This window comes from Nannospalax galili, unplaced genomic scaffold, assembly GCF_000622305.1.
Source record: "Nannospalax galili isolate Female #2095 unplaced genomic scaffold, S.galili_v1.0 scaffold633, whole genome shotgun sequence".
NCBI lineage: Eukaryota > Metazoa > Chordata > Mammalia > Rodentia > Spalacidae > Nannospalax > Nannospalax galili.
This window is the reverse complement of record NW_008336075.1, coordinates 6,986,291-6,998,913: the sequence shown is the minus strand read 5'-3', so window position 1 is coordinate 6,998,913 and position 12,623 is coordinate 6,986,291. Positions and strand designations below refer to the sequence as shown.

General features: G+C 37.1%; 1 protein-coding gene across 2 annotated transcripts in view; it reads left to right on the top strand.

The window, feature by feature from the left end:
- Positions 1-12,623, top strand: part of Ptpn4 (protein tyrosine phosphatase non-receptor type 4) — a 133,244-nt gene that overhangs the window by 95,232 nt on the left and 25,389 nt on the right. For both annotated transcript variants that reach the window (XM_008830873.2, XM_029562405.1), the window contains 4 exons: positions 2,820-2,903; positions 2,990-3,046; positions 7,088-7,244; positions 10,508-10,674. In XM_008830873.2, coding sequence (XP_008829095.1) covers positions 2,820-2,903; positions 2,990-3,046; positions 7,088-7,244; positions 10,508-10,674 — 465 coding nt within the window. The remainder of the gene's footprint in view (positions 1-2,819; positions 2,904-2,989; positions 3,047-7,087; positions 7,245-10,507; positions 10,675-12,623) is intronic.

Sequence of the window (12,623 nt, the reverse complement as noted above, 5' to 3'; positions counted from 1 at the left end):
AGGATGAATTCTTTGGGTATATGCCAAGGAGTGGTATAACTGGGTCAAATGGTAGGTTCATTTCTAGTTTTTAAGAGTTCTCCACACTGCTTTCCATAGGAGTTGAACCAGTTTACAGCCCCACCAGCAGTGGATGAGTGTCGTGTCTTTCTGTTTACATGTACCATGTTCATGCCTGAAGTACATGAGTTCCCTTGGAAATGGAGTTATGGATGGTTATGAGCTGTCATGTGGGTACTGGGAACTGAACCTTCATCCTTAAGAGCATCATGTATTCTTAACCACTGAGCCTCTATCCATCCAGCCCCTATTTTTTTTTTAAATTATGTGTATGTGTCTGTGTGAGTATGTACAAGTGAATGCAAGTGCCTCAGAGGCTGAAAGAGGGTGTCATATTCTCTGGAACTCGAGTTACAGGTAGTTGTAAGCCACTTAATGTAGGTGCTGGGAACTCACCTCAGGTCTCTTAAGAGCAGTACACGTCTTAATTGCTGAGGCATCTCTCCAGCCCCACATACACAAGCTTAATAAAAACCTATGTGCTATGCGTTGGTATGGACTCTGGAACTATAATTGAATAAAATATAAAGGAAATCTTTGACTTTAAGTAGTTTTATATATTCTAAAGATAAATTGTAAATAGGTTAAGTAGTTTAAATATTGAGCATATTAAATAGCATAACTGTTGGGAAGAAAAAGCAGGAAGGAAACTTAGGGAATTTCAAGAATATTTTTGAAATTTGAGATAGTATGAGCTCAGGATAAACTGAAAGATAGATAAGCCATGTAAATATCTGCTGGAAGAGTAGGTTCAAGGACAGGTTGATATCTTATTACATTTTCTATTGCTGTTACTGAGAATCACAGACTAGATAATTTTACATTTTGGTTGTTAGCCTTAGCCTTTAACGGCTGTGCTATTCCTCCAGCCCCAGACTAGATAATTTTAACGAATAGAGATTTAAATACCTCATGATTGTTGAGGCTGAAAAGTCCAAGAACATGGTGCTGTCATCTGGTGAGGGCCTTCTTGCTTCATCATATGGCAGATTTTATACATTGGCAAGACAGAGCAAACTCACCAGCTCAGATGTCTTTAACCTCTTGAGGGCCCCCTGTCTCATGACTTTACTCAATCCTGATTTTTTCCCCAAAGTCCTACTTGCAAATAACATTATATGTTTGGTGATTCAATTTCTAACACATGAACTTTGAGGGCATTCATTCAAACCATACAAAGGAAATGACTGGCAGTGAGATATTGTCATGTTTTAATTGTGTTGCTCTGGCTACTGTATTGAAAATCAATTCAAACAGGGTAGAAGTAAAGATACTAATTAAACAAGTCAGGGGTGGTGGCTCATGCTTGTAATCTTAATGCTCAAAAAGATGAGGCAGGAGGATTGTGACAAGTTTAAGGCCAGCCTAGGCTACAGAGTAAGGCACTGTCAGGAGGGAGATGAAACAAAGCCTGGCTGTATATTAGTGTAGTTTTCACAGTAAATAATGATGGTTTGAACCAGGATAGTGGTATTGTAAGGAAATTGAAATAATTAGAAGGATGATGCTGACGTTTTTTGAGATGTGAAAGGTTGCTTTTAAAGCAAATCTGTGTGTAGTATGGGAACATAGTTTGAAATACAGTAAGTTTGAGAAGCCTATTAGAAATCAATTTGGAGAGCTAGGGATGTAGCTCAGTCAGTAACAGAGTACTTAACTAGTTCCTTAAGCCCATTACAAAAGAAAAAAAAATTCAAAGTTGGAGACGAAGACAGATGTATGACTCTGTACTTTAAGGGATTGGGCCTACCTAAGACATTGGTAGTTGATCCTACTCAGCACAGCAAACATTGAATGATCCCTAGAACCCATGTAAAAAAAGCTGGGTGTGATATCATGGGCTTATAATTCCAGTGCTGAGAATGTGTACACAGGTATATCCATGGGTCTCACCTGCCAGCCATCCTCACTCTATGTGGTAAGCCCCAGGTCCCAATGAGAGATACTATCAAGAAACAAGATGGATAGCACTTGAGACATACCACCCAGAATTGTCCCCTAGCCTCCATAGACAGGCACACATATCTGCATGTATGCCCACTGACATACACACCAACACCCACATGAATATGCCCCCATGCACATACACACACACACACACACACACACACACACACACATGTTTTTGGGTGGCCAGCCAACCTAGCCTGTTGGGTGAACTCTACACACATACACATGAAAAGTTTAAAAAAAAAAAAAAACCCAAAACAGAAAAAGTACATAATTATCTCAAAAAGAGGCTCTAGAAACTGAGCTTACAGTTATACACATTATAAAAACAAGGGCAGTAAAAGAAACCTTTAAAGGAGACTGAGAATTTTCAGACAGAAAGGTAGAAGGAAAAGTACTCAGTGGGCTGTTAAGAAGAAACCATGGATAAAGTGACTACTTTTGTCAAATGCTACAGGTAATTCAAGTAAGAATTGGACTGAGAATTGAATACTGGAATTAGCAACGTGAAAATCTTTGGTGTCCTTAATTAGCAGTTACGCAGTGGTGGGAATGAAAAACCAGACTAGTAGTAGAGAGGATTAGGAGAAAGAAACAGCAAATTCTTGAAGTTTGCCAGTGTTTTTGCCAGTAGAGTGGAAGGAGGTATGAGAGAATGTATCTGCAAGTTATTAGTTAAGGAAATTTATTTTCCTGAACTAACTCTTTGATTAGAATTTTTATCTACATGCACTGTAGATAGATAATACATGTAGAGAAATATAACCTTTATATATAATATGAAAATTTTTTATTTTTTTCTTTTCAAGCCTAATGGTGGTATTCCACATGATAATCTTGTTCTAATCAGAATGAAACCTGATGAAAATGGAAGGTTTGGATTCAATGTAAAGGTAATCTGGAATTTGTGTTATATTCAGTTTTTATATTCAGATGTTCTTAATTTGCTAATATTTGATTTCTTCTTTTTTTTTCCAAGGGAGGATGTGATCAGAAGATGCCTGTAATTGTGTCCCGAGTAGCACCAGGAACACCTGTAAGTTACCTAAATTTTTCAAGAAATCCTGTTTTTAAGGATATATACTTTTTAAAAAGTTTTTTTATTAGTTTAAATAAAAATTTTAATCATAGCCAGGTGTGGTGCCTCACGCCTTCAATCTCAGCACTTGGGAGACAGAGGCAGGCTGATCTCTGTGAATTCAAGGCCAATCTGGTCTACATAGTGAGTTCCAGGCCAGCTGGGGCTACAGGGAGACCCTGTCTCAAAAAGACCAAAAAATTTTTTTCTTTCAATCATTACTCTTTATCAAGTCCAAATGTTAAATCTAAAGGATAAATATCATAAGTTGCTGGGAAGCTCTTTGAGTCTACATCTTACAAAGAAGACAATTTCCTTGAATGCTACTGCTGTATTAACAGGTTCTGTCAAAACAACCTCCTTATGACAAATGTGGATGAAGGTATAGTTTCAAGGGATTTTTGTTGTTGCTGTTTGCTTTTTTATTTATACTGGTACATCATTTGCCTACTTTCTGCTTTTAAAATTACTTTAAATGGAAATGCTAATATGAGAAACATTTTTAAAACTTGTATTTGCGAATTTTAAACACATTGTGCTTATTACAGTGAATGCCCTGTCACTCATCATTAAGCTTCAACAGTGATGAATTTTCTGTTCATCATAGAATAATTCTTACTGATGTGTTATTTGGAAACATACTAAAAATGTTAGCAGTGTTACTCCTAGATAATTGAATTATTGATATTTTCACTTTCTTTTATATTCTTCTGAATTATGACAATGAATATGCACTATTCTTATAAGATATGTACATTAGTGCTAACTCCACTGCTTCTATTACATAGAACTCTATAAATTTAAAAAAAAATTTTTTTTTGGTCTTTTTGAGACAGGGTCTCTCTGTAGCCCCAGCTGTCCTGGAACTCACTATGTAGACCAGGCTGGCCTTGAACTCACAGAGATCAGCCTACCTCTGCTTCCCAAGTGCTGGGATTAAAGGCATGCACTACCACTCCCAGCTATAAATAAAATTCTATTACATAGACTAGTTCTAGTACGTAGAACTCTATAAATAAAATGTAAATTCAGTCAAATTTAGAAGATACTAAAGCAGTAAATAGAATTTTGTCACTTTATATTATTTCATTAATTTAGATACCACCACAGCATGTGGAGCCCACTTTCTTTTTCCTCAGATGATTGGAAGAAACAACATTTCAATTATATTAGTGCCTTTAAGAATGTTTTTGAGCGTTTTGCCTGCATGTAAGTGCCGTACACATGTGCAGTGCCCATGAAGGCCAGAAGAAGGCACTAGATCTCCTGGAACTGGAGTTCCAGCAAGTTGTTAGCCATCATGTGGGTGCTGGGAACCAAACCTGGGTCCTCTGCAGGAGTAGCCAGTGCTGTCAACCACTGAGTCATTTCTCCAGCCCCTAGTGTCTTTTTCCTTTTTATATTGGTTATTTCCCAAAGGGATAATTCAAATTAGTCATCTTTTTCTTTTTTGTATCGTAATCTTTTAACCAGCCAATGGCTGTTCCTGTTAGAAATTTGTCTAATATGCAGTGAATCTTGACTTTTCAGATCAGAATGAAATGCAGATAAAAATGTATATCTGGGCCGGGTGTGGTGGCACATGCCTTTAATCCCAGCACTCGGGAGGCAGAAGCAGGCGGATCTCTGTGAGTTCAAGGCCAGCCTGGTCTACATAGTGAGTTCCAGGACAGCTGGGGATACAGGGAGACCCTGTCTCAAAAAATACACACACAAAAAAAAATGTATATCTGACTAAAGGCATGTTAAGTATGAGAAAGTTCCCTTCAGTGATAAATGGGTATAGTAAAAGACTTATAGCTGTCTCCTCTATCTCATAGACTATTTCCTTTTTTCTACCAGCTATACTACCCACAGAGTAATTGTGAGAAGACAGCTCTTTCTTCTGCAGCACATTACATTTCTCCCAGTATATTAGCAACCATCCCCCCCTCACTTCAGGTACCCCATGCATACACTTACAAAAGCTTGGAACCAAACAGGTGCTCAAGAAGCATCTCACGTCAGAAAGGGAATATATGAATATTTGTCATCTGCTTCACCAAATAAATAGGAAAAAAACTGGAAAGAATGAATATAGCCTTCAATTTGAATATTTGAGATTTTAAAAAATTTGATTGAATTAACTAATTTTTAACTTCACAACTCTGGGAAATAATCAGGGCAAGTGTCTTTCTGTTCCGTGTTCAGGGTGTCAGTTCTCTCAGAGCACACATTTCATCTGCTAATCACACTGCCTTGTTGGATATTATGAAAATTTTGTTTATAGTCAATTTGAGTAGCATGCTTCCATTTCTCCACACCTTTGCCACAGGGACTTCCATTCTGGTTAAGATCCTGGCCCAGCATTTCTTTCACTGCCTGACCTGTCATCCTTCATGTGTAGTTATATGTTCTCATTGTTGTGTTCTTAGAACATACTGTCCATATTTCTTTTTCTCGTATCTCCTTTACTTGTATCACTGCATGGTTTTCTCAGTATTCAGGCAGTACTCACTTTGCACAAAAGTGCAGGACTGTAAAAATGACCATGGAAGGTGAAGTCATGCAATGGGCTTATGACCAATTAGAAAAATTATACTGTTCTCATGACTTTTATATCTTTTTCTATACATTAAATTATTTTCTGTTATATCTTACAAAGATGCAGATAAATGAAAAAAAATAGTACTTTGTAGTTCAAAGCATCAGAAATACTGAAAAGTAATGTTTTATTTCTTTCTGAAAACTTGTCACAAGTAGTCTAAATAGTGCTTGCCTCCATCTTGTCATAAAACTGACAGCACAGGATGAGCATCTTATCTTGCCTTAGCAAATTGTTAAGATACTCCATAAGTTTGGATCTACTTCTAATATTTTGTGCTTTGAACATTCGATGTTGTGAAAATACCTCAAGTTCTTTTGGCTGCCTATCTAGACTATCTCATGGTAACATGTTCACATTTCCACAATCACATGTTCTCTAACTCCATTTATGTTTAGTCCAAATTTCACCTCTAGGACCAATCATGTTTTATATCTTTGCTGTCTTCTTTGGGTAATTCCTCTTTTAGATTATTGTATGACTTTACCACTGGGAATCAAGGAGAAGCAAGGTGCATACTTTGCTTCATAGTCATGAACTGAATAATGGATATGCTTTGAAAAATCTGATGGCTTACTCGTTGTAGTATGTCTGGTTTTGATGTAGTGTTTTGTTGTTGTTGTTTTTAAGACTGAAGAACTAATAGCAAAGCTTGTATGTTATGTGACAATTCACAATTAATATATCATGAAAACTAAAATTTGGATGATTTTTTGGGGAACTACTATTATTGAGTCATGGGAACTGAACCTGTATATGTTTAAACAGTACAAAATTAAGACTGCATATGTGTATGCATATGACATAGTGGGTCATAAGAAAGGAATTTGTTCAGTGAAGCTGTGAAACAAAATTAAATCTTCAAGAGGAAACTAAATTTCTGCTTTTTCAAGTAGATGAATGAATGCATAGCATTGTGTGTGTGTCTGTGTCTGTGTGTGCGTGCGCATGCATGCGTGTGTACCAGAGGCTGATGTCAGTTGTCTTCCTCAGCCACACTTCACCTTAATTTTTGAGACAACATCTCTCACTGAACCTGGAGGTTTCTGATAGCTAGAGATCCTCCTGTCTCTGCCTCCCCAGTATTACTATTATAGACACACACTGTAATACCTGACTTTTTATGTGGGGGCGATGATCTGAACTTAGATCCTCATGCTACACATCAAGCACTTTTCCAAGCCATCTCTCGGCCTTGCACAAGTGCTTTTTATATGTAGTCATAGTTCCCTTGCACTTGGGAGGCAGAAGCAGGCAGGTTGCTATAAGTTCAAGGCCAGCCTGGTCTACATAGTGAGTTCCAGGCAAGCTGTGGCTACAGGGAGACCCTGTTTCAAAAAAAAAAAAAAAACAAACTATACTTTCAGAACACCACACCCAAATCTAAAACCTTATCTACATTATATTTATTTAAGGCTGACCTCTGTGTCCCTCGACTGAATGAAGGGGACCAAGTAGTACTGATTAATGGTCGGGACATTACAGAACATACCCATGATCAAGTTGTCCTGTTTATTAAAGCTAGCTGTGAGAAACATTCTGGGGAACTCGTGCTTCTAGTCCGACCTAATGGTGAGTATGTTTTTAGCACTGGGTTTTTGTCATAATTTGGTACTGTTTATTACTAGACACGGAAGCCAGAGTTGGCTTTTAAAATATGTCATCTCCTGTCAGAGGAGAGTAGCTTCTATTCACACTTGGAGGGAAAAAAAGCAAATTCTTGGTTTCCTTACTGCTCATTTATCCATGTACTCACCTTTGTTCTACAGTGGCTTTCTTACTGTTCTCCAAAAGCTCCAATCCGATCTACTTTAGGGTTTGTATTCTTACTGTTTTCTCTGCCCAGCAAATGCGTCTTGATTTTTATATAACTTATGTCCTCAATTCATTCAGGTTTCTGCTAAAATACTATCCTTAGAAAGGCTTTCTCTGCTTGTTCTACCATACCTAAAATGACTTCTCTCTCCTGCCACTCTAGTAATAGTGTTATCTATTCAGTAATAGTTATTGAATGAATGAGTAAATGATGATCTCTGTTATACTTTTAGAAAATTATATATAACAAGCATTCATTAAAAGTTTGGTTGGGTTTTAAAATTTTTATTTTTTATGTATATGAGTGTTTTGTCTGCATATATGTAAGTGTACCACATGTGTGCAAACTCATAGAGTCCAGAAGAAGGCCTCAGATCCCCTGGGACTGGAGCTATGAATGATTGTTAGCCACCATGTGGGTGCTGGGAATCAAACTCAGATCCTCTGCAGGAGCAATCAGTGCTTTTAATAATGTTTTTTTTTCAGTAGGTAATGTCCACTTGCTTAATCATGCCATGTCCTGATCATTTATATTCATTGTGGCTCTGTTCACAATAGGCAAGTTATGCAGTTAGCCTAAGTACCTATCAATATATAGATTAAAAACAACATGAGTTTTATTTACATATGCAGCATCTGCATTTTAAAAACTTGAAAATAGAAAGGTGGGTCTTTGAGGGGCAGGGAGACAAGAGGAAAGGAGTGAATATAATTGAAGTCCATTGTATTCATATATGAGAATATCACAGTGAAAGTATTTTAAAGAAAAGAAAAATTCTCTTGGGTCAAAGCAAGCATTTTCTTTTATCTTCTGTACCTTATATTTCTCTCCATGTATGGTCTAGAATTGGCTTTCCATGAAGATTGAAGGGGCATTAACAGGCTATTGTTTTGATTGTTCAAGAAACTTGTACATTTAGATTTGCTACTGAGGTGATTTGCTCATTACTGTACATTTCTGTTAAAGTATCAATTTCATACCACCAGTAATCTCTCAATTTTTATTTTTCTGTTGTCAGCTGATAATAGCTCCTAAAATACTAAATAATAACAGTTAGTGGTGATTTAAAAGTTTTCTTGTACCTAGGTTCTTTTGGATGCTTTCATTTAATTATCAGAACCACCCAACATGATAAGTTTTAAAGTTGAAGATACTTTGGAACATTCTTTTATCTGCTCACAGACTAATGACTAGTACAGAGCCAAAATCTAAACAAAAATCCCTATGATGACAAGGGTACATCTTTTTTGCAATTTGAGATTGCTGTGGTTGTGCTTTAAATTAGGAGAAGAACCCAGTTGGGGTCTTAGAAAGGATTTTTCAAGACTGGAATCTGTCTTCATTTTCAGGGTGGGACTATCATGTCCTCTTCCCTCCCCAGACAGGGTCTCATAATATAGCTATGGCTGGTCTGGAACTCCCTATGTAGACCAGGCTGGTGTCAGACTCACAGAGTGCTGGAATTAAAGGATGCTCCACCATGCCCAGCTTCTCTTTTTTCTTTTTTACTTTTTTTTTTAACGTATGCAACTTATAATCAAAAATTGAAATCATTTGCCAAAAATATATGCTTTTGATTTTCTGATCATTTCCTCTTCAATTCTTATTTCTTCTTAGGCAAAATGCAGTCATACCTTTTGTCTTTGTTCTTCATTTCAGAAATTTGCTTTTTAAAGAAAAAGAATAAATATCTGAGTAGAACTAGTTCTCTAGACAAAGGGCAGAGACTCCTGCCTTGGCTCCATATTAAAGGTTTTCCCTGCCACTTCATCTCCCTTCCAGTGGAGTCAGGGACATAGCAAGCCATCTCCTAAAGTGTCTGCACTTTTTAATGTCCTCAGTTCTCTGTCCAAGTAATCCTGAACCCAGTTCCTAGGCCTTCATGGGCATTTTCCCAGGTCAGTTCCTCAAAAGTATGGATCGTACGGTATGTGTTCCCTAGTCTAGCAAGGTGGCTAAAAGACAGTCATTTGCAGAGAACAGACAAATTTTCATGTGAGTGGACTGTCCACATGTGTGTTTATAGATCCCATGTTAAAGAATGGAGCTAAGTGGGAAAAGAAGTTAGGGTAAGCTGTGGGCCTAGCATCTTCTATGGGCCTAGCATTTGGGGCCTAGAATTCTCTTTGCACTAATGTGACCATGAATTATACTTAGTGACTAGCTAGGCCTAGGAGAAAGGGTAGAGCATATTTTGTGTAGCACTCTGTTCACTTAACTTGTAACTTATATGATCAAAGTCTGTACCTTTAGACATAATGGTTCCGTAGGCCTCTGTTTGTATTTTTGCCTTGTGTCCCACAAATTAAGGACAGTTCAGTTCAGAGCTATAGTTCCACACTGCCTTGTTGTCATCGTTATCGTCATCTTTTTTTAAACATCTATTTATTTTTGTATGTGTATGTTTATGTGTAGAAGTCAGAGGACAACTTGGCAGGAGTTGGTTGTCTTCTTCTACCATGTGGATCCCTAGGATTGAACTCAGGTCTTTAGGCTTGGCAGCAAGCATCTTTACCCACTGAATGATCTCACTGGCTCCTGCCTCACCTTAATGTCTCTTCAAATTATATACATTAAAAAAAGATTATTTTATTTTATGTGTATGAGTATTTTCCTTGCATATATGAATGTGTACTATGTGTGCGCCTGGGGCCTACTAGTTCAGATCTACTGGAACTGAAATTACAGACAGTTGTGAGCTTCCATGTGGGGACTGGGAACTGAACCCAAGTCCTCTGCAAGAGTAGCAGTTGTTCTTAACCACTAAGCTATCTCTCCAGCCACAAATTATGGACATTTTAAAGTATATGGCTAGAACCCTTCCTTTTCCAAAGGTACAGCAAAAGCCCTTCAATTCCAGTCACAATTAGTCATTATACAAGGCATCACACTCAGATGTAATGTAATCAGATCTGATGTAATTATTAATTCCTGAAACTGTAGAAAATTCCTGATAATTCCTTACTCTGAGTTTCATTAAGATTTCTATATATATATTTTTTGGTTGTTGTTGTTTTAGCTGTATATGATATAGTGGAAGAAAAGCTAGAAAGTGAGCCAGACTTCCAGTACATTCCTGAGAAAACCCCACAAGATAGTGTCCATCAAGATGACCACTCCCTGCGGGAGTCAATGATCCAGCTAGCTGAGGGGCTTATCACCGGAACAGTTCTAGCACAATTTGATGTAAGTAATATCCTTGTATTAATACAGTGTTTGATAATTAGTTTCAGGGTATCTTAACAACCTAATCTATACATTGTGATTTATAAAATAAAATGATAGTCCTAGACTTGTTTGACATTGAGTTCTAAAATGTATTTTAGTTTTTCCCATAATACTAGTTATGATTGTATGTCTTTTTTAAAGAAGGATAGCCAAGAGGAATATAGCTTCAAAAAAAAAAAAAAAAAAAAAAAAAGAATAATAGCCAGGAACAGTGACTGACACCTATAATCCATGCACCTGCAATAGCTGAGGCAGGAAGAGTTCCACAAGTTCAAGGTCAATCTGAAATAGTGAATTCCAGGCCATCCTGGACTACAGAATGAGACCCTGTCTCCCCTGCTATCCCCTAACCCCTGCAAAAAGGAATAAAGAAGCTTTATGTCAAGCTATATTTTTCCCAGTAGTTTACTAGCTGTTTATGAAACGTAGATGGTAAGGATAGTGTATTTATTATTTTGTTAACTCCTGAGCAAAGCTGAGTGTGATGGCTTACATCATTTGTTGTTCTCACACTCAAGAGGTTGAGGCAAAAGGATTTCTATGAGTTTGCAGCCAGCCTGGGCTGCATATAGTAAGACTTCATCTTGAAAATAAGCAAAAACTAAACAAAAATCCCAAGCTAAAGGAAAATAGCTTTTGTATTTGAAGTGTATGCCTTATCATATTGAGGTTTTTTTCAGAATTTTTGTCTATGTAATCTTAAAAACCCTTGATCATCATATAAGAAGAACAAGCATCCTTTTTCTAATGTATATTTTCATTAGTGAATATATAGTGAATTTTGAAAGGCTTTGTTTGAACCAGGCATGTCTATCTGTAGCCCATAGTCTGTGTACATCCCAGGATAGCTATGAATGTGGCCCAACATAATTATAGATGACAGTCACCTATCACTGCATCAAAAAGTTAGATATCCCATTGTATTATGTGAACTTAATTTATTCTAGTAAAACTAGGCTTCCCATGTGTTTTAAAAACTATGAGCATCATTGTCTTCTAGACATGATAGATAGGACCACTACACTCATGAACTCACAGCAGCCGTGATTGCCTGCACATCTGCATAAGATCAAGCTAGTCAGCATTCTAGCATGGACTGGGAAAGCATACATGAGCCCCTACCCCTAACTGAGGGGATATGGACAGTTGATGGCTTCTGGGGCAGAGAGAGAGTTAGTTTTGTTTGAGAGTGTGGCTTCTGGTAATATCGACCACACTCCAGCAAATAGCCCCACACCTAGAAGTATATGAATAGCACAGATTGTAATCAGTTGGTTATTAGATAAAATAATCTTTTAAAAATAAATAAAATATTTTAGTACGGTCATCGTTAATATTTGTTGTCCTCTAGCATATGTTGTAGACAATAAGTATTGGTAATTATAACGTTTCGAGTATATGTTAATTTTTAAAACTTCTCAGTTCATGTATTACAAACACTTGTAAACTAAATGAAAGCCAAATATTCTCTGTAGATTTGCTATTCAAAATGTCAGGTACTATGGTGAACCAAATTATTCTTAGGTTTTTCAAAAGACAATCTGTAATTCATGTTAAAAACTATAGAAGTGGAGCTGGAGAGATGTTTTAGCATTTAAGACCACTGGGTGCTCTTGCAGAGGACCTGGGTTCGGTTCCCAGCACCCACTCGGTATCTAAAACCCATCTGTAACTCTAGTTGCAGGAGATCCCACACTTTCTTCTGACTTCCTCAGGCACCAGGCATGGATGTGATACACTTATATATGTGCAGGCATAACACTCATGCACATAAAATTAAAATAAATAAAAAACAAAACTACAAAAGTCAGATTTGCAGTTCTGGTTCAGCAATCTACTAGTTTGATGAATATCATAGTATAGATGAAATATTCAAAAGAAAACAAAATTGTTTCCTGTTATCAACA